This window comes from Aythya marila, assembly GCF_965140915.1.
Source record: "Aythya marila genome assembly, chromosome: 4".
Lineage (NCBI taxonomy): Eukaryota > Metazoa > Chordata > Aves > Anseriformes > Anatidae > Aythya > Aythya marila.
Genome location: NC_139045.1, coordinates 45,085,302 through 45,111,706, shown reverse-complemented (window position 1 = coordinate 45,111,706; position 26,405 = coordinate 45,085,302). Strand labels below are relative to the sequence as shown.

The 26,405-nt window shown below is 43.6% G+C and overlaps 1 protein-coding gene across 6 annotated transcripts in view; it reads right to left on the bottom strand.

The window, feature by feature from the left end:
* ARHGAP24 (Rho GTPase activating protein 24) overlaps window positions 1-26,405 on the bottom strand; it is a 165,026-nt gene that overhangs the window by 25,188 nt on the left and 113,433 nt on the right. For 4 of the 6 annotated variants that reach the window (XM_082759857.1, XM_082759858.1, XM_082759859.1 and 1 more), the window contains one exon: window positions 11,057-11,179. In XM_082759857.1, coding sequence (XP_082615983.1) covers window positions 11,057-11,179 — 123 coding nt within the window. Of the gene's footprint in view, window positions 1-6,969; window positions 8,304-11,056; window positions 11,180-26,405 lie in introns of those variants that run through there. The other 2 variants (XM_082759861.1, XM_082759860.1) reach the window with 2 other exon arrangements.

Genomic DNA, 26,405 nt, shown 5'->3' with positions numbered 1-26,405 from the left:
GCAACTTTAGCCCATTCCCCCTCGTCCTGTCACCAGGCACATGGGTGAATAGACCAACCCCCACCTCACTACAGCCTCCTTTAAGGTACCTGTAGAGAGTAATAAAGTCGCTCCTGAGTCTCCTTTTCTCCAGGCTGAACAAGCCCAGCTCCCTCAGCTGCTCCTCATAGGACTTGTTCTCCAGGCCCCTCACCAGCTTCGTCGCCCTTCTCTGGACTTGCTCAAGCACCTCCATGTCCTTCTTGTAGCGAGGGGCCCAAAACTGAACACAGTACTCGAGGTGCGGCCTCACCAGAGCTGAGTACAGGGGGACGATCACCTCCCTAGCCCTGCTGGTCACACTGCTTCTGATACAAGCCAGGATGCTGCTGGCACCAACTCGTCTTTGGGCGCATGGGGACGGTTTGCTCCTGAGTCTTTAAGATTTCCTTCTTGAAGAGCACCCAGCCTTCCTGGACTCCTCTGCCCTTCAGAACTGCCACCCAGGGGACTCTGCCAACCAGTGACCTGAACAGCTCAAAATCTGCCCTCCAGAAGTCCAAGATAACAGTTTTATTGGTCCCCCTTCTGACTTTGCTGAGAAAAGAGAACACTAAAATTTCATGATCACTCTGCCCAAGACAGCTCCCGACCACCACATCTCCCACCAGTCTTTCTCTGTTTGTGAACAGAAGGTCTAGTGGGGCACGTCCCCTGGTAGGCTCACTAACCAGCTGTGTCAGGAAGCTATCTTCCACACTCTCCAGAAACCTCCTAGACTGCTCCCTCTGAGCTGTATTGTATTTCCAGAATATGTCTGGAAAGTTGAAGTCCCCACAAGAACAAGTGCTGGCAATTGCATGACTTCTGCCAGCTGCTTGTAGAATGCCTCATCCGTCTCCTCATCCTGGTTCAGCGGTCTATAACAGACCCTCACCAGGATGCCTGCCTTGTTGACCTTCCCGCTGATCCTAACCCATAAGGACTCAACCTTATCATTCCCAGCCTCAAGTTTCACAACATCAAAACACTCTATAATACAGAGAGCCACATCACCTCCCCTTCTGTGCTGCCTGTCCTTTCTGAAGAGCCTGTAGCCAGTCATTGCAGCACTCCAGTCATGGGAGTGGTCCCACCACGTTTCAGTGATGGCAACCAAGTCATCGCTTGCTTGCCGCATGGTGGCTTCCAGCTCCTCCTGTTTGTTGCCCGTGCTGCGTCCATCATAGAATCATACAATATCCCGAGTTGGAAGGGACCCATAAGAATCATCAAGTCCAACTCCTGGTGCCACACAGGTCTACCCAAAATTTTAGACCATGTGATGAAGCACACAGCCCATTAGTGCATCTATACGACATTAGTGTAGATGCACTTCAATTGGGTCATTGCCCTCTCCCCCAGGCCCATCTCTAATGAGCCTCATTTCATCCCCATTCCCCTTCTTACCTAGTTTAAAGCCCTCTCAATGAGCCCTGCAAGCTCTGGGGCTAGGATCCCTTTTCCCCTCAGAGATAGGTGGGACCTGTCTGCACCTATCAGGCCGGATGCCAAGTAAGCGCCCCATGGTCAAAAAAACCCACAACACTTCTGTGTTGGCACCAGCCTCTGAGCCATGTGTTTATCAGGTGGGCTTTCTGGGTCTTCCCTGTACCCCTCCCTGGCACTGTAGGGATAGAGGAAAACACCCCCTGTACTCCCGCTCCACCCACTAACCATCCCAGTCCCCTGAAGTCCCTAAATTTATTACAGCAGCAAATCACAGATACTGAAGAAAAAACTTTAAAAAACAAACTATACACGAGGAAAAATAAAACCTGGTATGATGCAGAGATGACCACTGTGAACAATGTAATTGAAATCAGGGCTGAAAATGTCCTGATTTGGGTTCCCAAAGTGTAAACATTGAAGTATTTCTACTACTAACTGCAATAAGGTGGTTTGCAAATTAAGGGACTTTTATTGAGACATGTAAAATACACACAGCTGGGAATGCCTGGGGGAGAGGCAGAATAACCACAGCAGTTGTCTAGATTTGACGGATTGGATTCAGATCCCACACAACCTTCAGAACACAGTTGCATCCAGTCTGGTCACGTTTATCTTCACAGCCAGAGGGGTCTATGCACACCACCGCCCACATCCCAGATGAAGCCTCAGAGAGTTGGCTCTCCAACTATGTGAATGGTGACAATCATTTATCTGCCTTGGAGGCATGAGGATTTCCACATTCTACTTTGAGAAGCTCAGAGGTAGATGTTGAAAAAAATATGCGCTAACCTAAAGACCTCGGTCTCATGGGAAATCAATGGGAAATCAACACATCATGCCTTAAGAGCTTCTAAAGTCACCATTTACTATACTCTGTTTTCCAGTTTGGCTTTGGAATTCATCTCAGGCAGGCTTGGTGTGGTTTTGAAGTGTAGACTGAACTTCTCCAAAGGAATTATTTCTTTCACCTAATAAATACAGAACACTGCACCGAGCAACACTTAGCCATGAAAGGAATTAGTTGTGATAAGCCTGCATAAATATTGACTTGAAGTTACAGGCTGATGCCTTATGGAAAAAGTACTCTGTTGCCAGGGGCAGAAGAGGCAGAAACATGACAACTCTGCTTCCACCTGATTTTGTCCTAACTTTTACCTTGTTCATCATCTTTTTGTTTTATGTTGGGTTTTTCACTGTCGAGGAATAAAAGCCAAGATTGTTGCCCTGTAAAGGTTCCCTTTCTTCCACTATCTCTTTCTAAGGTCCTTATCTCCTCTTATATCACAAGTGACTACTCCAGAGACACCGCAGATGAATGGTTCATGAAGACTGAGATGCTGACTGTCACGAAGCACAGGCAATGCTGTGATGAACTGTGGTTACAAACATACTGTTAATACAGTGCTTAGCAGAGACAAACCAAGCTGAATGCTGTAAGCTATAGCTGGTGGCATCTCCTAGCCTCTCCTCTGCAGAGAGGCTGTGAAATGATGGTCCGAATTACAGAGACAACAGAATAATCAAAACCACAGAGTTAAGTTCAAATGCTGTTTTTTTTTGTTTGTTTGTTTGTTTGTTTTTAAGTCAACTTATAACACTGTAACTAAGCAAGAAAACCTCCATGGAAAAAGAAATAAAAGAGCCCTCGTGTTGCCATCCAAACCTAAGTTCTCCTAAATCTTATTCTCTCTAAAATCCAGAAATGCACAGATTCATGAATGCCGACCTGTGGATAGGGTGTCAGAGGAGAAAGCAACAAAAACAAGCAAATTTGGCATTCACACGGCAGCAACTTGCTTGTCTTCCCCACAACTGGAAGAAGGCAGGGAAATGTACAGATTTCCAGTTCTGACCAGTCTTTAGATTTAATCAACAGAACTGCTTTTTCAGAGAGGCCCTTGTAGGTCTTTAAGGCTATATCCAATTAAGCCAAGATCACGCATAACATCAAAGAGGAAAATCACATGCTAGCAAAGGGCATGCTGAGTGGTTATTCATTAACTAGAACATTCCCGCGGCAGAAGTTTTGTAAACATTTTGAGAAACTGGATTTCCAAGGCTAACGGATATCCATAAAGCTTATGAAAGACACTGCAGTGCTCTGTCTAAATTCTGTGTGTGTCTGCTCAAGAGTTGTGAAAGCGCTGTGGTATTTTCAATGGTACATACTCATAGTTAGAGCATGTTTTCAAAATTTAAGAATGCTGTTAGTCAATGATCTCCATAACTACTGCACACAGTCAAGGGTCACATCTCAAATCTATTGACTCCAATCCAGTAAGAAGAAAGGAGGAAGAAGATCTAGGCGGCAGCTCGGCTCCTTGCTCCTTGACAAATCACTTGGAAAACAACCGCCTGCCTCTCCAGCCCTACCGCAGCACACATGGTTGGTGAACCAGAAGGTTCTGCCTTTTCCATGCTGCCCCTGAGCAATTCAGGCAGCAGCAACGTTTTCAGAAGCATAACGCCCAGAGGGCTGATAATTTCAACACAGAGCCTGTACAGCGTGTTCTCTCACTGTGCAGCAGAGAGGATCTTCCTCCTTCCAGAACATGCCCTTAGTTTATGGACCATACTGATCAGAAAGGGCCAGTTAAGGGCTAGGGAACTGGTCTCAGATTAGAGTACCTGAGGCACCCCTCAAACTCTAATCAGTAACTGACACTGAAAATAAAAGATCAGGGGAAGGGTCTTCAACAGCAACACAGGAAACAAGCCCTGGCATGGCCACATAACACTTCATGCAGAGCTTTAAACTGTTATTTTCTTACCAGCTTTCCACTTTGCTGTTCCCCAGCGCTACATGCAATTAATTTTGAGTGGATCAAATGCAGGCAGTATTTCCTTCTTCTCTACAGATGTTTTAAATGTAAAGGAGAGGAGGAAAAAAAAATACAGCAATGGCAGAATTTTGTTCCTGTTTCACTCATTTTCTTACCTACAAGCCTTCTCCTACCCCACAGTCAATGTGATGCCAGCAGGAGATAAGGTCCCTACCCTGGAGTTGAGCACAGCTGCACAACAGAGGTTACTGCTTAGAAAAAACAAGTCTGAAAGAAGAGCAGACATAGCTACTGGCTGGAAAAGAAGAGAGGCAAATTTTAAAACATCACCAGGAGCTTAACACAGCTGGATTAGGACTGCTACTCTTTCTCTGGCCACAGCCAATGCCACTTTCTTCTCCAAAACTGGTCACTCACATGCCAGCCGACGTTCTCACCACTGCATGCAGTAGCAAGTCACCCTCGGGTATCCATTCCTTTCTGCACTTGCACTGTGTGCTCCCTCAGGAGGTTCCCACGATGCTTCTCAAGCAGAGAGCATCTTCTCCGATTTGGGCTTAAAAGATTTTCGGCTCTGTCTCTGTTCAGATGCCACCTTCTGAGCAGCCATTTCTCCTATGACGTGACCTTCCTCCAAAGGACATTTTTTTTCCAGGGCCTAACACAATGCAGCTTTCATCTGGATTTCCAGAAGGGGTTCTACAATTTGCATCATCATGATGGTACATCTCTGTCATGTCACAATGTTGTGATTCCCCTGTAGTTCTTCCAGTGAGCAGCCAATGGCTTTCCCTGTTAATTTTCTTTGCTGTGTTGTATTGCACAGCTTAGAATTTATCTATCTGATTTATTTAAGTGTATGGGCTGGGTTTGCAGAAGGCTAGCTTTGACCATTTTTACACTTAGGTATACAATCTGCAAATGAAGTTACAAGAATTCTTGAAGCCAATTAGTAAGATGAGTGTAGTTGGCTTAATTTGCCTGTTAAGTCACTGTAAAGGCTTAACTGAAAGTCCAATTAATGATCATATTTCTGTTGACTCCAGAGGGACATGGACCTCGTTAAACATGTGCACCATCATTCTGAGCTCTCTGATCTAGGGACCTCACAGCAACACTCTTGACAGAACACGTGTGTAGGAAAGGAACTGAAACAAATGACATTTAGAGGAAAGCAAATGAGCAGCATGGCCTTTGTCATTCAGTCCTCTGCCCAAAGTGCTGCAGCTTCATTTGGGGGTCTTAGACACGAAGAATTGCTGTGTCAAAACATATGGGGAAGGAGTAAACAGCTGAGGTCTTCTTGGAGAGGCTAAGGCTGTGACCTGGGGCAAAAAAGCAGCTGCCCGCAAAATTATCAGTTAATCCTTTATTAAATTTCCAAACATTTCTCAAATAGTTAGGTGTACAAACAGGGCACAGACAGCTCTAATTTACACCAATACCTTGAAATGCGCTTGCACGCTTGATACAGACATATCCACATCCTCCTGGGCATGGAAACTCCAGCAAGCATGGAAAACGCTGGCCTCAGGAGGAGGTTACGGGGGACAAACAGCTTTCGGTGCCATGTCAGCAGCAGGCAATAGCTGATCCCTGCTCTGGTTCTGCAGGGAGCACCCCACTGGTTGTGATTCCTTGTTTCAGGGCATTGTCCCTGCCTGCACACAGCACCCTCAAAAGCAGTGAGGTCACTACATCACCACCGAGTGCTGCAAGCAGAGAGCTGCTGGGCTTGCAAAAGGACAAATGGCAGCAGGGAGGGACACATCAGGGAGGAACACATGATGACTGTATTCATATATGCCCCATGTAAGATCATTTCTCACACTTCAGAACATGATGGTTTAGCCCTTACACTTGGATTTCCTGCTCCAGCATAGTTTCTAAGGCAGCACCAACATTTCCCTCTTTCCCCACCCACATTTTTTATCCTTACCACAGAGGCAGTTTCCCCCCCCTCAGCCCCAGCACCGTGGTACCTTACATCACTTGCTGTATCGCTCCCAGACATGTGTTTCCCTTCCAGCTGACACATTTTGAAAGCCAGCCTCCTCTTTGCCTTCCTCCCCTCAGCACTGCCATGCTCTGCTTCTACAGGTGTATATGCACTGCAGAAGAAAACTGGCCTTAAAAAATCTCTCTGCAGCAGGTGGAAAGGCAAGTGCAGGCTGCAGGACAGCAGAATCAAGTGGCAATGCAGCACTTGCAGCAGGACAGTGCACTGTAGGGATCCACTTCAGTCCATCAGAAATCTCTGAATCCAGGGACTTGGTCTTCTGCACACATGCACTTTTACCTATTTATCATGTTCCTTTACTCCCTCTTTTCTTGCCTCCCACACAGACAAGATAAAAACCCAAACTCTTTTCCCCAGTATTTTGCCAGCCAAACAGGCAGCAGTTAGCATCCCAGGTCCAGTTCCCCAGCTCCTCTCAGTGATATTTGCTCAGAAGCTCTGCAATAATCTTGTCTCAAGCCACCTCTTTCAGGCAGCCCATCATTCATGGGTTATTATGTAGAGGAGACAGTATCAGCTGGCCAACTACAAACAAATGAACAAAGAAGTAAATAAATCATTCATGAAATGTCAGCATCTGCATTGTTTCATGCCTTTTGTTTCGGTGCTCTCATCTGCCTGCACATGCAGCCCCCATGACTTCTCTGAAACCTGGCTTCACTAGCAAAGCAGAACAGAGTGAGAGAACAGACCTACCTTTACGGAAACTAAAACACCGCTTAATTCTCCTATAAGTAGTTTTAGGAATGAAAGGAGGTGCCGCTAAGGCACCTGGGCTGCGGACTCCAGCATTTCTGTCTTCAGGCATCATACAGGCCAGAGACCCCACGTCCCTCCAAAGCTTTCCTTTAGCAGCTGCATCCAGACAAAACACCAGGGCTGCTCATCGTTACTGACTGCTGAGGAGTTTCTGTAATAGAGTATTTTCCTCTGGAGCTAGGAGATTAGTGGTCTTCTAGCTCTTGGAGAAAGCTTGAAGTAATTTTAGTGTTCTCTTCCCTGCTTCAGTTTTGCTTTAGGGAACAATTTCCTTCCGTCTCTCTGTTTCCTTTCGTTTCTTTTATTTCCTGCGGTAAGACAACCGTCTATTATGCAATGTCACAACAAAAGAGTTTCAGCAGAAAGATGTATCTTCCATTCAAACAGAAGTGCCAGCACAGACAGAGGCGGAGAAAGACCTCGTCCTCCCAGCTGGAACAGGGGGTGGAGTGGCAGAGACTCCAATTCCACGGGAAAAGGTCAGCGCTCTGCGGTACACAAGGAGAAAGAGGAGAAAATACCCAAAAGGTCACCAAAGAATCCTCTGGGTTACGATACCCCTTGCCGGCTCCTTTTATCTCTGCAACGGAGGAGCAGAAAAAGCAGCCCCTTCACCCAAAGGGCTCTCAGTCCATAGCGGATTCCTCTCAGAAGGCCTTTTATATACCTGGCTCCCTGACGTCCGCGTGGGCTCCTCGTCCGACCGCCTTCGAACTACCAGCAGCTCTCGTGGGAGAAACACGTCAGATGCAGCAGCAGCAAGGCGTCCTTGCCAGCAGGATCCCGGGCTGCCGCCGAGGAATACATGCCTCCACACGGGGATGCTCTGCTCGCTCCCTCCCGGTCCCACGCCTGGCAATGGCAGCCACCGCCGCTGCGCCAGCCCCTCGCATGCAGCAGGTGCAGGGAAGCGGCGGAGAGGAGGGAGCTGCTGCTGCTGCTGCTGCTGCTGCTGCTGGTGCAGCGCGGCTGCCTCTGCTCCACCGGGTGACTTTGAGTTGACTTCAGGCGGCTGTGGCGTGCGGCAGCTCGAGCAGCAGGCAGGCTGTGCCCAGCTCCCGCAGGAGGTACCAGACCTCCTGCCACGACCCTGTGAAACGCTCGCACTCCTTCTCGCCTCCTCCCTCCCCCGTCATCGCAGGCTCTGCAGTTAGAGTACAGGCCTTCCCCTCCTGGAAAAAAACTGCCTTTTAAAATCTAATCAGGGAAGGAATTTCGTGTGCAAACAGGCATTACATGCCCTGGCTCATTTACATTTCTCTTCCCTGACAGAGATTTTTCCACAGTCACCTTGTGCTTGTCGTGCAAAAAACAAGCTGTTTCTGATCACCACAGCGGCTTCCCTCCTCCCTCCCCTCCTCTTCTCTTTCTAGCACAGGTTAACAAATAACATTTTAATGATACGGTTAATCATTCACAGAGCAACTTGGTACCAGGAGTCCTTTTCCACTGCAAGCCAAACTTCACATACAGGTGGCTCACCAAGACTCAGAGGCATCCATTGAACACACACACACACACACAAGTTGCTTACAATGCTTAAAAGAACCAGAAAATTCAAATACATTGCTCATGAAAGTGGCACGCGACTTTTATGACACCAGACTATTGTGGTTTAAAGTGTTGAAATCTAGGAAGCAGGTAGAAAACAGGTACCATGATTAATTAGCTGTCTGAAATAATTTTGTGTTGCAAGAAATGTATTAGTTACTGGTTAGTCATTATTATACAACCACAACTTTTCTATATCTTGTTTATAGCTAATGTAATAGATTTTTTAACTTCAGAGGCTACAGCTGATCAAGACAGGCTCTTAAACACCTTAAGCCAGAGGAACCCTTCTTTAGGAGGGTCAGACTGTTGCAGAGCAGCTGCAGACACGTCCCTGTGAGAACAGGTAAGAAAAATACGAGTGTGTCCACCCATACATGATTACAGAACAGTTAACAGTCCTTGTTAAGACTTCAGATATCTCAGAACGTCAACTTAAATAACCCATAGTTAGTCAACCAGGGAACATTGTATTGGCACAGTTCTTAATGGTGACACCTCCCTTGATATTGCTTTTACCTTGTACTGAGAGTCAGATGTTCTCCATAAACGCTAAACCCAAAATCACACACTGGCTATTCTCATGTTTTCCAGGAATTAACTGTTTGTTTCCTAATACAGTAATCCTGAGGTCAGTGTATATGCTCAAGATATCCAATAGGGAAACGAGAACACATTTACAAGTGTGTCAACTACAAATTTATTTAAGCAGTAATGTAAGGATTGCTCCCTTCTCTTTTTCTCTCTGTTTTTTTTTTTTTTTTTTTTTTTTTTCAAATCAGCTTGCGAACTCCTCAGCTAGGTGCTTCTCTCAGTATTTGGCATTAAACACTCTTACAACAATGAGGGTGTCCTGCGAGTTTCCATGGTGGCTGGAAGGATTCCCAGCTGTAAAACAGAAATAGCTCTTGCCCTATAAAAGCAAATGAGGGGCTGGTGAAGAAAGCATGGGGTCAGGGCTCGGGAGATTTGGTTTCTATCTGTAGCTCTGTCACAGCCTCTGCACAGATGGGGGCTAGAAACACAGCTTCACCAGACGTCAGCTCCCCACCTGTAAAATGGTGACACCTCTCCCTACGCCCAAGTACTGCAGGGCTGCTGCAGTTCACTGTCTGGATGGACAGATGCTGTGCTGGTGGAAAACAGGTATATAACATGGCAAGAGAGCTGCTCTCTGTGAAAAATACATCTCTGTTATGCACCCAAGTGTCTGCATTGCTGCAGTAGCTTACACTGCCATTTGACTCGAGTGGGAGAACGCTGAAGAGCTCAACATGAGGCCTTCTCCATGAACAGAAGGTTGGGGATAGATGATCTTTGTGCTACATGAACATGTGCTGTACAAAGTACATTTCTCCCCTAGCCTAACTTCAGAAGCCCATGGCCCTCCCACCTCCCCACACCAACTCAATAAGCCTGTAGAAGACAACACTTTTGAGGATAAACCTCTCACTTTGTGGGTTTTTAAAAACATCGTCCTGCAAAACCTATATGCCAAGGACTGTACCAACTTATCAACACATAAGACCACTTCTCAGCAGGATGACTGCTTAGCATTATCTTTCTAGCACGTGTTTCCCCAGGAGGAACCAAGAGAAGACAGAAATGTTTGAAGATGTGCCAGGCAAGCCCCAGCTGACCAAGTCCCTCAGGGCAGCCCACCAGTGAGGACAAAGCCTTCTAAGAACTGAACAACCTGAACAAAGCACAGAAGATGGGGGGTGGCTTAGAAGGAAAGTTTTAATCAAAATGGTAGTTTCCTTCAGTCCCTCCCATCCTCTCTCCTGTGCTGTGCCTGACAGGTGAAAATAAAACGGTGTATGCAGTCACCAATCACAGCTTTCTGTGATAACTTCTCTTCTCCGTGATCAGAGACAACCCTGCCTTATTTTTCCATGCTAACAACACCTGCAAAAAAGCAAAAAAAAACACACAATGCAATCCAGTTGCTCTTCTCATAAATTCAGTACTATTGAAATTGTTGGGTCTGCCCATCACAAGAAAAAGACTAGCATACAGTGCTTGTGGCTAATACTCCAAGGCTCACTATCAGAGCGTACAGATTTATAATAAAATTGTCACTGGCAGAAGAATCACTGACAGCTTCTTGTAACATGGATAGTCTCTTAGCTGGTGACCAAAGGAATTACCCTAGGTCTCCCAGTGGAAAGCTGATTTCGTAGAACACACATCTGTGAAAACTTCCCTCACCTTGGTAACATGCTGTCCTGTGCTATCCCTATCAAGGATAGTAGTTCCAGATAGTTTAAAGCCGTTTAATTGAGTGCTTTGTGTAGGAATACACCTGATGCCTGTGCTGCAAGTGAAAACAAAGGACCTGTTCTGCTTTTTGGAAAGATCTAGACTGTTCTTGTTTCCTCCTCTTCAAATTCTGGCTGAGAGCGAGAGACGACAAAATCGCCCCTATGTCTTTGTGCAGCTTGGAGCCTTGCATGTTCTCTCGCTGACTCACCTCCTCCAAATGGTGCCCATATAACCCTGCGAATGGATTTCACCCAATCCTCCATGTCATTCTGCGTGCCCGCCATGAGAAGGTACGTCTCATGATTAGCTGTCATCCGCTCTCGGTCTGCTCCTGCAAGAGAAGATAATTGCACTTTAGAAACCCTTCTGCTTTCCTGCCAAGCCAGCTCCTGCCAGACCGACTGCTGAAAGTGGTAAAAGCAGCTCCGTGGCAAGCAGACACGACACCGTGCACTGGAGTGTTTATCATCAGCTACGGCATGAAAAGAAGGTCCTGTAAGTACATTCCCCATCAGACAGCGAGGAGCTGTCCTGCTTCCAAAAGGAAATGAGAGGATAAATGTCATCGGTAAACAAAACCAGCCCCATGCTGTTCCAAGAGCCACGGGGCCTGCACTCATCTGTAACCTGATATATGCACTGGAAGGTTTGCAGCAGTTACTATGCCACAACACAGAGAATAAACGCGGCGAGAGAGAAGTGTGCTTTGAACGAGTGGGGACGAGTCCATTTTTGTTTTCAGGAACACTGTGTCGCGTTCCTGGCAATGCCATTTGCTGCTCCCAAGCGGTGCTGGGAATCTCTGAGGAGAAGGCAGCTGATGCTAGGAGCGGGAACAGCACAACCCGCTGCTTTGGATGGGTCTCATGAGGATTAAGAGGGAACACAGTGATTTCTTATTCCTTGTTAAGGACAGACCAGCACTGAGAAGGTGAAAGTCAGAACCTGGCTCACCACAGGTTTTCATGCCTCGAGTACTGCATCACTTCCATCCTAATGGGCACTACACTAGCTCAAGAGCAGATGGGGATTCAAGCCACCCTTCCAGCTCTGCAGTAGGAACAAACCCTTCTAGAAAGACAGCACCAGACATTTTGAAGCCCTTTCATCGAGCCAACAGCTTGTGCTATATTTCATGCAAAAACTACAAATCCCACGAGTTTCTGTGCTTATCTCTTTACAGCTTCTTCCATCCTTATCTTTGATTCTGGTCATATATAACCTAAGTATTTCTGTTCTTGCCTCAGGAACTCTGCTAGTGCCATGCTCAGTGGCTACAAATTCAACCATGACTTACTGGCACAACCATTATGAATAAACTCACTTGTATACACCAGGTTCTGCAGAATTAAGCCACACAATTGCAAAAATAACTTAGACACAGTTTTACAAACACAAGCCATATTCTCCTAGACATAGGCAGATCAAACTGACAACTCATTCTCAGGGTTTAAATCATTACTCAAAACTTAAATTTGAACTTGGAAGCAAATGAAACTTATCTACCAATTACACCTATACATACAGCAAGCATGTGTTCCCACACACAGCATCCCAAGGACGGATGCAGCAACCTGAAGTACAATGCAGGTATGCTGTAGGATATAGCACAGTTTAAAAGTTTGAAAAACACTATTTTTTTTTTCCTAAGACATTGTTAAAGGTAGCGAAGAACCTATTTTAAGTGCCAACACTATAGAAAAAACAGCGTGTGTTTTATTTTTTGGAACATTTTCAGTTACTACCATAGCAACTGCTACAAAACAAGGGCCTTTTATGCTTCATTCCACCATTTTTTACCTTTCACGGAATAGGAGGATGAGGGTATGGGAAGGAGGAAGCATCAGCAGTTGAAATAGCAGCACTCCACACCAACCCCATCCAGCAGAAAGCACATGGTCAGGCCCTGGAAATGCACACCCAGACTCTACTGTTTTTTGGCCAAGCTGCCTACAGCCAGGACAGATCTCACACTCAAACACAGAGTAGACATGACACACTCTGCTGAACCTGGTCCCAAATTTGATATAACATCTAGAGTTCTTGACCTAGTAAGACCCAGAAACAAAGATACAAACAAAAAGCCTCAATATATTGCCTATTAAATGTAATGGTAATAAACATAGTATAAAGAACTGTATTGCAGGTGTCCTTTTATGGACCAGGACCCTGTAAGTTGCTGTACAAAAAGATGTGTTCATAGAAAATAGAATTCAGATCTAAGAATAAAACAAGAGGTGACTTGATTTTCTTTCTAAATAGGGAAAAAAAAAAAGATGACAACCATAGCCATCTAATGATCCTCCTTCTTGGATGTCTCTCTGGTCATTCCATATTCTTTTAATAGTGTACATAGTTAAATTCAGCAGATCATATGAGATTTACTCAGTCAACTATTTCTAACAAAAATGCTTTCTGGAGAGCGCTCTCCAGATAAACTGGAATAATCCTGTGAGTCTAGGTATTTGATTTACAGAGGAGATTCCAGAGCAGTACTCTGAACAACAAATTCAAGTAAACACCCATTCAGCTAATACAGAATTAATGTGTTTAATTTAGCAGAGAAAGAAAACAATGTTTGGTTAGATTCTCTTTTGGTCTAAGAAAGCAAAGGTTTCCTAACAAAAGAGCTCCACCATATTATATCAGTACTTGATTGGTCTACTTTGTAATTAGACCCCTTTCTTTTACACCACAATACTAGCTATTGCAGGGTTTTTCTACTTATGCATTAATTTAGTTGTTATTCAAAAAGTGACAGCAGCTGGTCTTAAACCTTGCTAAAATATTTTAGGGTGTTTAATTTGTATATTATTGCAACTGTTAATTTTCTAGTGGGACTGTATTTAAAATACAAACCAAACAAGAATAGGGGACAGACAAGAAGAAATGCCCATGGTTTGGTAAAAAGTCACCTCAAATAACTAGTTATCAGTGAAACTTGAACAGAATGACAAGGACCTTTCTAAATCTCAGTATGTCCACAGGATATCTCTGAAAAGTACTGTTTAAAATCCTCACTCTTGTTTTTAGTTCCATATATTACTGTAACAGCTATAATGGAGAGTGAGTAGATCACCTTCTCCAAAAATGAGACATCTTATTCGTACCATAGATACTGACATTAAGTGCCTCATCTTGAAAATGGTGCTGTGCATGGAGCCCGTTAGAGATGTGAATGCATCCTTAATCCTTTCCTATGGGCATGCAAACCATAATATATTTTACCTGTTTTGTTGCATAGCTCCAGATTATGCCTTTTCAAGCTCCCTTTCCTGCATTTGCAGTCCAAATACCAGAGACACATAATGCTGGGGGTCGTGGCCTGCTTGCGGCCAGCCACCTCAAAGGGCTGGAACATGAACTCAGCTTTTGTTTCATCTTTTCCACTCATTACTTCGCAGGTGTCACAGGACCTGGAAGGAGCAGAACCCAGTGTACCTGATCAAAGAAGTTGACTCTGACATATCCAAGATGAAAAGCTGCTGTTCACACAACTGATGTTTACATCCTGTTCCTTACATCCTCTGGTAACTGCCAAACATAAGTGGATCCAGTTTGCTTCTCGAAACTACAATGTAACGCTGCATTTTTGTTTGTACAGACCCAGCCAATCCATAATCCGTTTTGTTTTCCTGGCAGCATCAGAAATGAACTACATTTATTGAATAAATCAATGCAGAGCATCCATTTGGACTGGAAACAGTGAAACCGCACAACGCCATGGTGAATCGTCCAACTCAGAGAGGTCAGATCTCTCCCCCTTCCCCTCCTCCTGCACTAGCACTGATTTACGAGTTCCCAAATGCCACTCCTGCCTCCTCCAGCAGCTCGCTAACTGGTAAATACAGCCTGCTGCTGCACTTCCTGACCAGGACAGCCTGAGACCACTCAGCCCCATGCTGGGCACAGCTTTGAGCACTGAGCTAGCGCTGCTTTGATACGAGCGAGGCGAGGTATTTTAAGAGCTCCTGCCAGCAACCGGAAAAAAACAATTTAAATACAGAAAGGCCAGTTCCTGCAGGGATCCACTCCACAGGGGAAAAGAAAGGGAAGAGCCTGTGTTTGCTCATGCAGCACCACAACACACACAGTTGGAAAAGCATAAAGAGGTGGTGACGGACTTGAAAGGCGATTGTTTCCTGAAGTATCAGGCTCAACAGCTCACCTGCTTTGTATCATCTGTTGATAAAATGCGAATGTACGCAGACATTTTGCACTCAGATGGGGAAAAAGAAAAAAAAAAAAAAAAAGTCAGGCAATGTGTTTTTTGTTTCTGGAATCTCTTCCTGTCCAACCCAACACCTTTCTCCTACCTGAACTCATAGAGGCTGAACTCAGAATCAAGTATTTGTTTGTCATTTTAAAAGCATCTTGAATTTCTTACAAACGGTAGTTCCAGCATCCCTGAGAATGAAATGTAAAGGGATTAAATTCATACCATCTGTTTAAAAGAGAATTTTTTTTCCCCGAGAAGAACATCAAAAAGTAGGATTAATCTGTTTTTTTTTTTTTCTGAGCTGAGAATATCATGGCCAACCTCAAAAGAATATTCACATTCCAATAAAAAATAAAATAAAATTGGAGGCCAATTTCAAAGTGAAACAGTTCCCAACTCCCTTCTGCATTTCGTTAAGCCACAGATTCTGAAACCCTCATTCTCAGCTTGGGAACTGAAAGATGGTGAAAAGCAGATTGGCATTACAGCACAAGCCGCTGGGTTTTCTTCAGAAACAACCTCCTGCTTGGATTCTTCACATTTGTTTTCTAAATCTTTTGTTTCTCAGGAAAATGTTGAATAGAAAAATTTCAGTCTGGTAAAGTTTTCACTGAATACACTGAATATGCCTATATATAGTATTGAAACAGGAGCTCCTAGTTACTCATCAATTCAGGAAAATCACCACTTCTGCATAGGCGCACTAAATAATGCCCTCCTCTTCTCCTCAAACATCCTGTATCAGCTGAATCCTCATATCTGTACCAGTCTTTAAGGTGGAAGACCTTATCAGGTACAGCTGATATTCCATACAAATGGTTTGCAAATCACAACAGTACACATCATCTCTGTTCTGCATAAATCTTCTGATTCTAGCCCCCTGTAGAAATAAGTGCCAACCCTCTGTGCAGCATAGCAGGCATGCTCTTCTCCATTAAGTGTACGATACTCAGTAATTTATAGTTCCTGCTCAGGACTCAGTATTTCTTTACAAGCAAAATAGCAATAATTACCACAGAATTCGTGACACTCTCCCAATATACTTGGTGTTCCTAAATGTTCTCTGTGTTGCAAATGAAGTGCATGGTAAGTGACATACTTAATGTGTTTCTCTGGAAAAGCTCATGTGCATTTACTTCATCAACTTGCACTTTACATCGTTTGTATTCAGACTTTGTAATCCAAAGCAGTAATCATCTCTGCAAATGGCAGGGGCTACTAGGGTATCACAGACCAAGATGAACGACCTTATTCTCTTTTCTTTTTTTTTTTTCCTAATGGAACTTGTTTAAGAACGAAACAGAAATAATGATTACCCAACCTTGTTATTAACACTAATCACTGCTGCTTTAAGCAAAGCTCTCTGACTTGACATGCTGATGAGCTTCTAAAAGACCGTTCAATATCAACCCACACTAAACTGATGTGGGACAATTTGCCCTTCAAACTGTCCTTGAACTGTGAGGCCAGCTTGAGCACTAAAACATTTTGTGGTCATTCCAGCTGGGCCAGCAGAAAAATCTAACTGCAAAAAGCTTGGTTGTAACATGGGTTGAAATTTGCAAAGCAAAATGAGGGGGCTAAGCACCTGGATGTAATTGTATTTTAACAGGATTTTAATATCTAACTGGCTCTGGGATTCATTGAGAAACCTTTCCTTATGGCAAACGCGAATACGCTTGAGGCTTCTATTACAGTAGGACAGACTTAGCAATGGCTGCATCTCAGGTAACTGATTTAAAGACATAACCGAAAGAGACACAGCTACCTGAACCCTGCAGCATTACTGAACTGCACGTACTGCTTGCTAAGCAGCCAAGCATATGTTCTTACAGCTGTGTTGCGGTGGAGGGGAAGGTAGGGACCAACGAATTTCTGCAGATCAGCTGATGATGCAGATATAACGTGGGGATTGCAGACAAAAGCTGCATTTTTTTTTATTTTCTCAAAACCTTCTTTATTTTGCATATGCCTGGCATTGCTTCTACTATTCTCCACTATGTAAAGCTTTACCAAGAATTGAGTACCCACTTAGTTCACTTAGGATGAAAAAAGGAGTATGTAGTCCAAGACCCAGTCAGCCCTCTCTTTTTTTTTTTTCCCCCACATGATTATGATAGTCTGGAGAACTGAGTTCCTGATAACTATGCAAAAGCTCATGTGAAAAAAAACAACACCACACCACCAGCAAAAAAAAAAAAAAAAGAAAAAAGCAACACTATGAATATCAGAGATAAATACTCCATACTTACAGGAGCTTCAGCATGACTTCTGAAGTGACTGCTAGATAACACATGCTGTATTTTCTCATCAGGGAAACCTGGTCCATTGAAACTCTACACAGAGCCTTGTATTTTCTGACAAGGTTCGATTCATTTCTGTCATTCATTGCACAGTTTCTTTAAAGCATGTCTGTATCAACTTGGAGTAAAAGAGAGCACCCTGGAAGGGTCTCTATTTAAGAGATGTTATCAGAGCCAAAGGGAAAAGAAAAATCACCCTGAGCTAGGCTGCAGTGAAGAAGTTACACTCTTTGCAACTAAACAATCACGTCTTAAAATGCCTGATAGTTTTATCTCGCATTGAATTTCACAGAAATTAAAGTACAACCTGGCAACCTTTAGCATTTCATTCATATTCACAAAAACAAAACAAAACAAAACAAACAAACGAACAACAACAAAACACCACTGCTCAGCTTAGAAACTAAGAGGTTTAGGGATTTGTGTATCTTAGCTTAATATTTGATGATTCTCAAGATTTCAGGATTTGTGTTTTGAAGACCTTCATGGCAAAACTGAGTCCAAAAGTTTGATTTTAAAGAAAATGGAAGCTGATAAATTATCATATTGTCATTACTGCAGCACCTGTTCGAACCCCATCATAAGAGATACTGAAAAAGAAGCTGAAACATTTCACTTCCATGTGAAGAAGAATACAATTGAGTCATATCAATAATTAAAACAAGGAACTTCTTGCCAGCTCTATTCCTGGTCCAAGACCAACCAGACTAGAAAGACCAAAGAGATACTAAGAAAAAAATCCCATATGCTTTGTAAGTAGTCACTATATTAGGTGAAATACCTTGACTGGTATTCCGCTAATCTTTGGACAGATAAATCTATCTGGATGGCTAGGTGTTACAACACAGCAGTGGCCACCATGAGAACTTAATTTCTAAGCATTTTCTAAAATGTATTCCATAAAACTTGCCAAATACTCTGTCTTATTGTTCTGTTAGAACCAGAGCAGGTATCAGACCCACTGCGTTATTCTGAGTGCCATTACGCCTCTACAGCCTTGATGACAAGTAATAGACCGGGCTGAGAAAGACAAACAAATTACAATCCCAGTTCTTTTACCCAGGGCTGTCCTGTTTATCTGTTGCTCTTGTCAGGCTCAGTGCTGTTGTGTCATCTGAAAGGAGATGGCCTGTAGATATGCTCAAATCCCCTATATGTTTTAAATGATTAATACCACCACTGAGAACCTTGGCTTTGAAATACATCGTTATCAAACTCACTGTTGTTTTACTACCAAACCATATCAGGGGCCCTATTTAATTTCTTTTTCCACACAGAACTAATACGTTTTCCTCAAGAGAGCAATTAAGAAACTGCAAACAAGTCAATACTGAAGATACTGCTTTTTAATACCTGAGTATAAAGACACATTTTCTGCTGATAGCGCCCAACCTGATTTTTGCGTTAATCATCTTGAACAGCTGTTCTTTGCATTGAAGGTGTATTGGGTTTTGTGCATACTAGCTTTTAAGCATAAGGGCTGCAGGCTAATTTAAGTGGTTAAATGGCAAAAGACTGCTAACACAAGTACATTCCCTGGTGGGCTTTGTGCTCTATCACAATTTCCCCACTTGCAGTATAAGCCTGAAAGACAGCAGGAGGTATTCAAGAGGGGGAGTTGCTTGCATGAAGCTCTGAATCAGCTGCTGCTGGATACCTGAAAGCAGGCTCAGGAAATGTATTCACCATCTGTAACATGATGAATAGTCTGTACCAGTAGCTTTCAGCCGTGCTGCAGGGCTACAACTGCACTACATGCCTATAAAGGTCTTACAGAAAAGCATCTTACACGATAAGAGCATGAAACAGTGCTATATACACGTTTTGTGCATTGCACAGCTACCAAAATTCTTTGTGTTAATATAATTATCGCATAAATACCTCAGCAAGAAGCCGTGATGCTTGCTCACCAGCAGTCATAACCATGCTGAAAAATGTAAGTAATGAGGGAAGAGAAGGCAGTGAATTCAAGCCATCCCTCGTACATTTAAGAGCTCTTATTTTTCCAGCGCACTTTATCTTTTCAGGCACACATCTCACTCTGCCTCTCTCCCCTACTTTTGCTGCTCTTTCTTTATTCCCAGTTTAAAATTCGCCTCTGCTTCAGGTGGATTCCTGTTAGCCACCTTATCCTCAGACACAGATCCCATGTATTCTGCCACGTCTGTTCCTCCTTCCCTTTCCTGTAACTAAGAAATTGGTGCCAATACGGTTAACTTCTGCATTCCCCCTTGACCTCGTGCCATTCCCACTTAAAAATGTCATCTCTCTTCTTGCTCAAGGCACACCGCCCGGAATATTTTGTTTACAGGCTGCACTGAAAGGCCATCACATCGTGTCGACCCCTTCACAGCTCTGCCCTCCGCCAGCCCCTGGGCAGCAGCACACATCGCTGCCTCCTTGGTTAATCAGTGCCACGTGGAAGTCAGAGGCATGCTTGCCTCGCACTGCCGATGATAGTTTTCAGCCTTCCAGAAAGAATTTTTCAATGTTGTCAGCATCCTTGTGATATAAAATGCTGTCTGAACTGTCAGGTTTGCTGTTCTATTGTTGTGACTTTCAGCTGTTTTCAGAGCTGTTGGTAACATTTTTTTGCATCCATTAGTGAATCCACTTATTTATGTTGAAGTCCTGTGAAACTGCAACAACAAAAAACACTGTTCTACCTCTTTTTCAGCCACGCAGAGATGAAATCGCATTCTTCTGCCTGTACAGTCAATATTGGAAATGAACTCTTGGAAGCAGATAGGAAAGAAAAGACAGATTTCCAGGATGCAAGTCAAACTTTTAAGGAGAATAAATAGCGTCAGTGCAGATGACTGTAAATACACACCCTGGCACTAATGTGAAATTTTCTAATGCTGACAAAACATGTATTGCAATATTACCTGGTCTTAACAAACTATTACCAGTGCAGGGAAGTAGTGAAATAATTGGATGGACCCACAAAAGTTGCATTCAATATCACTTTTCAAAAAAGCTTCCCACTCATTGTCTCTTGTAGTGGAATCTCACATGGGTATTTTTGCATCAAGACGTGGAAGATATAACTAAAAAAAAGCAGAGCTTGGCCACAAGAAATCCACTCCTCTACATCCATCCTTTCTGCTAAGATTTGAGAGATACCCAGTATTGATCCAGTTACAGAAAATGTGTTGGGGGACCCACTTGTGCATCATCACTTTCAAAACTTGTACCATAAAGAGCCATCCTACAAAATAATGAGTTCAAGAAAGTACAGATTAAAGCAAAGAGTCTCGCCAAATTCCATAAACAATTAAAAACATTAAAACATTGTGGCTTTTTAGTGAAAACTTGGAAACATAGAGGATATAAAATCAGACCGTCAAAGCCTTATATTTTGGACAAATTAATCAGACTATATCCATCTTTGTAAATTTCCCCCTCTGCCCCTTCTTCTGACTTTTGTCTATTGTTTCCTGGGAAGACAAGCATCAGTGGAGTGGCAAGAGATTTAGTGGGTCCCTTCTCTGCTATCTGCCATAGCTGATTTATTTTGAGAGAATACAAATGACAGCCAACTTACAATTTTCTCTGACTTACATGACACACCTTAAAGACAACTGACTGCACTCCTATCATTTGACAATAACAACCTTCTTTCAGGTTGGACACACAAAATGACCATTGTGTAAGTTTAAAATAAACATAGGGATCAGCTACATATGGAGAAACTCTCTGTAGGCATGTACCTAAAGAGAGAGGAAACAACGCACACGTGCATTTGCTGGTCTAGACATAGTGACCAATATAGAAAGATGCTTTGCAAGTAGACTGTGAGGGCTCTGCTTTGGCAAAAAGCAAAATCCTAGAGCTGCTGCTGCTGGAGGGGTGGCTGCCCTGTGCTACCAAGTGCTTTTCAGCCTCACATCATGAACTGCGCTGAAGTGCAAAGAACTAACCTGAAATGGATTATTTTGAAAGGTCAGTTCCTCAGCACTTACATGTTTGGCATTTGACCTTGAAGGAAGTTAAAACTTGTCGTGATTCTAAGAAAGGAAGGATCGATACCAGAATAAAAGTTCTTAAGTGTACAACCACCCAGGGACTGGAGGGCTTACCTTTAGCCATGGGCACATGAACTTCAGCGTGCAAACCAGGATGCCCAGATACCTCACCTGTGTCTTCCTCAGAATCTTAACAGGAACAACACTCGAAGCACGTGCTCACCTCAGCTCTCAGGAGGTGCACATTAAGCGCCCTGTTCCTCCTAAACATGGACTACCCCGAGCCTTCAGCAGCTACAAATCTAGGTGCTCTTTTATCCCTCTAAACATGCTGCTGTATGCAAAACAGAAGGGTAGTGGGCACTGGCACATCACAAAAATGGAGTTGAACAGCTAAATTATTGTGTATCTCCTTTGGAAAGCAAGCCAAAAAGAAGAGCACTGCTCAGCAGGCAACTGTCCAGTACCCCAGGACAGTGAAATTGCTGGTGCTCAGCCATATATTGATCCTGTCCTTGTAATTCTGTCTCATGCAACAGTGGGGTCATTGCTCCACACAGGCAAGAAGACATTGTTTGTTCTTAGATAACCAAACTGTTTTGCTACACAGAAATGTTGTTCTTCCTCTGATTTTTTTACAGGGCAACAATTTTGTTAACACCTGGCAGTAAAGATACCATGTTTCCAACACCTTTGAGGGAGAAGCAGTTTCATTTCTCCAGTGGAAACTGCACTTGCTCTCCCCCAGTTTCTGAGCATGGTGCCTTCCAGTTTGCACTGAATTATGCTCAACTTACAAGTACTTCATTTCTACACAGACCAACTAGTTATTTCATCTATTATCTGGCCTCTAATTAGATCACAGATAAAACTAATAGCTCTTGGTGGCATGTATACACAACCCAAAGGATATAGATATGCTAACTGAGCAAGTATGTTTTATGCATACGCATCACTTCATCATAATGCACTCATTTAATAATGCAAAGCCATGTTTTAGCAGTTTAGAAAACAAAAAAAGAATGAGTTCCTCAATGAAACTTGAGGGCTAATTGACCTACACAGAAGAGCTAACAGAGAGTTATGCCTCTGCATATCACCCTCTTGGTTATCTAAAGCAGCAGGAGGTTTTTGTTAGCAGTTCAAGACATTTGTTCCTCAGCTCCTCTGAAATCAAATGTCTCCAGGAGCACTGTGCCTCCTAGCACCATTTTGGGCTATCAACTCAATACAAACTCAGAAGCAGCGCCACTTCATGAATTATCAGCTCAACTCCTCAGTCCTTTAAATGTTTCTGAGACTTCTAATTCAAGCGCAGCTTTCCTCCAGGAAGAGTCGCCGAGCACCAGTTATCTGCAGGGTACAAAAAGTGCTCAGTGCCTTGCTAATCTCCACACGTACCTCCAACACTAGGAAGCTTGCTCACTGCTGCCATACATCTTCCCCCTCAGAGGTACATCACCAGGCTCGGCAGAGAGAGCCTGCCAAAGGCTCCGGGCCCAGCTGGTCACAGGCTTAGGTGGTTTCAGGGCTTTTGTGACCAACGGAGCTTTAACATCTCAGACTAGCGGTTTTGCCCCCAGATCCTCATTCCATTTGAGAACAACCCACAAATATGCTCTTATGATGAAGTTTAAAAGAAAAAAAGGTCGGGTCTTCACATTCGAACTAATTGCCACAAGCGTTTTTTTTATGCCAAAGAACTGCCAGAGGGTGATTCATCCAAGCTATCTTTGGAACCTCTTCTAGGATGAGATGAATCACTCCGTGGAAATATCAGGTCTCTTCTGAGCTGTTCATGTGGGCACCCTCACATCAGCTTTCCATGCAAGTTCACTGACATGAGAGTGTGTCTGTGTGCACGCTTTGAGGGTCCGTTTCTATATGCAAATGTCAGCTCCCTGTTCCCTGGGCTGTTCTGGACTGCACACCAACTTTCAGACATGCACAGCCATGTGATCATTATCAGCAATTTCTTAAACAGCTAACAGTTGAAAACATATCCCTGAAGTGTCTACAGACTATTTATTTAACAAGAAATACCACTAACCATACCAAGTAAGTAATCCTTAATTAAGAAAAAGTTATTCAAGATGATAGTTTTAACAACTGGGAAAAAGAATTTATGTAATAAAGTCACGGCAGCACATAACAAACATGAGATGGAACTATTAGACAGTTCTGATCTATTTTTGGCACGTTTCTTTAGGTCTGTGGAAAGAGTTAAACTCTGATGATGGGAAATGCAACAAAAATCAATGACAATCTGGCAGCTGCGAAGTATGAACCAAAGCAGCCACACACTCGGCAGATGCCAGCTAATACTGGAGAGAGAGCATCTGTCCCTCAGGTAGTCGTCTGAGCTGCTCATGAAGCAGAGAGCCTGAACCATGGGAAAGTTAGAAACCTGGGGCAGTGACCTAAAGGTGAGATGAAAATATCTGCAGCTGACAGAACGGGAGAGAGGAACTGAACATCGGCTCCTCTGAAAAATTTACTGTTCATAAACACACTGTAAGAATAAGAACGGAAATCATATGATAAGGTAGAAGTTGGTGAGAGATAAATATTTCCCAGCGAGGTGATTAAATTTATCACCAAAACCTCCTATTCCAAATATAGTGGGAACTGCAGGATCACTTAGTGTGTCGTACATGGAAGTTGCCAAAATCTGGGGGATATTTTGGAAAGGTGTCTCTGGTATCTCAGAAACACTCTCCCAGAATCAATGACAGCTCAAACTGGCAAGCATCAGAAAGCACATGAGGGCACTGCCTCTCGCGAGGTTTCCCATGTAATTTCTAGAAATCAAGTTTTCCCAATTAGGACACAAACTCTCTGATGCTTATCCAAACCAAACAGCTGAACCCATCTGAAGTGTGCTGAGGCACACACCAAGAGGGGGACTGTCCCCAGGAGTGGGGTGTTTTAAGTGCCACAAACAACATACCAGCAGAGCCACACTCCCACGAAGAGCTCAGCAGAAATGCCAGGCACAGCACTTTAAAATGACTTTTCCTGGTCTTACACGGATTAGGCAGGAGCTGCCAGACAAAGCTAAGTTCTCTACCATGGTAAGAGCCAAGTCACTTCTCCCATGTGTCACAGAATAGCCTTAGACTGGACTGGATTCTAGGGTCAATCTATCAGATGCAACCCAATTAGTCCCCAGTTCAAAATCATTTCCTCCCTTGCGGTTCATTCTATAGAAAGAAATACTGAATTTAGCACTGCTTTATGTACTCACAGGGAGCTAAATTGCACATTTGCAATCCAGCCCCAGGCCAGGAACAGCAGGGGTACAACAGCCTTAGAGGAGGCTGCGGGAATGACTGCTCCTGCACAGCAGTCAGGTGCAACGAGTATCACTCAACCCTTCTGCAAAAGGCTGCTCGGCCAGCACTGGGAGATGGAGGAGAGGTGCTCTGCTACCTACCAGTGTCTGCTTAGGTTAGAGACAGAGGCTGGAAAAGAAGGAAACGAAAAACTGAACAGAGCAAAAGTAGTTGAAAGAATATTTAGGTAAGACCCAACTCTGTCTTGTTCTTGCAGCACAATTTTCACTTCCTTGCAAAGAATTCATCTTCAAAACATTCCTATGGTCAGAGGTATAGCATATCTAAATTATAAATAAAACAATAAAAGTACCCAAAATGTAAATAATTTGTTCAAAGCTTTATGGAAAAATCTGTTGTACAGCTCTGGGAAAAGCACCACGATCTAATCCTGAGGACTGTGTTTCCTTTGCAGGAATTCTCCCCTGCCACTTTCTGAACTGTCAGGAAAGTAAATAATTGGATACAAAGTCACTTTGAACGTTCAGTTTTTTTAACAAATTCCTGGAACTGTGTTCTTGTGTCTCCTGTGAATATTGTACAGAGAGTACACTTACTGACAGCAAGGTGAACAGGAACACAGTTTTACCACACACTACATTTTGAAGCAGTGAGTACAAATATTCCCAGAAGAATTATACTGTAACTCTTTATCCCAAATTAAAATCTCACAAAGGAGAAAAAAACAAGTTGTTTATGGCTAATTAAACAAAGAGAGATCACTACACTCCTTATATATTAAATACAATGCCAGCTGAAGCCCAGTAATACAAATTACTCTCTCATTAGCGAGCACTGAAGTGGAGGGAACAACACTCAACTGCCAAGTGATTGGTTTTTGTTTTTGTTTTTTTTTTGAGGGCAAAAGGTTTGTTCAAATGGATGCAATAAGTAAAGGGCAACCTGCTAAAAAGACAAGAAGCCACATGACTATGCAGCTTACCTGTCTGGAGCTTCTGTGGTACCCAGGATGGAGAAAGAACTGACCTGGCGGTGGGAGGAAGCAACTCAAAACAGGCAAGGAGCCCCTCCTGGGAAGCTGGGATGTAACAGGAGAACCAGGATGCACTATCTGTGCTGGCCATGGCCAGCCTGCCAAGGGACCCAAATCAAAACTCACCAGCTCAGATCTATGTGGCACTGTAGGGATGACTCAGCAGCAGCAGTCCTTCACGTGCTGGTACTAGTCAGCCTGAGAGAAACACTGCACTGCCATGCTGTGGGATAGAGTTTTTTCCTGTGTCAGCTCTGGCAGGGGAGTTTGTTTCCTGCCTTAATTTCTCTCTCTTTGCAGTCTCTGACCAGACTCATTTTTAATGCAGAATGGCCTCCAAAGAGTTAGGTTTTGGCCATTGCATCGAAACTGCTGGGAGGGAAAGTGGCCTGTTGGATATGCAGATTAATCTGTTCTGTAACTGGTATACACAGAGTAAATAAATTTAATTTACACAAAATAACTCTTTTACTGAAGGATTAACTATCAATGCCTTCAAAGGCAACAGTAATTTGCAAGCCATCCCTCTTAGGGGGCTGGACTACTCCAGCAGTAACTTCTGCTCCACATGACAACACACTGACAGATGGACAAAATGGTTGAGAACAGTAACAAAGACCTGCAGATCCAGCCTCTTTATCCACGGACGGGTTGGGCCCTTTTCTCTACTAGCCAAGCAAAGTCCTGCCATTTCCCTCAGCTTCAGATGCTCTGTTACAAAATAGAGACAACTGCCTC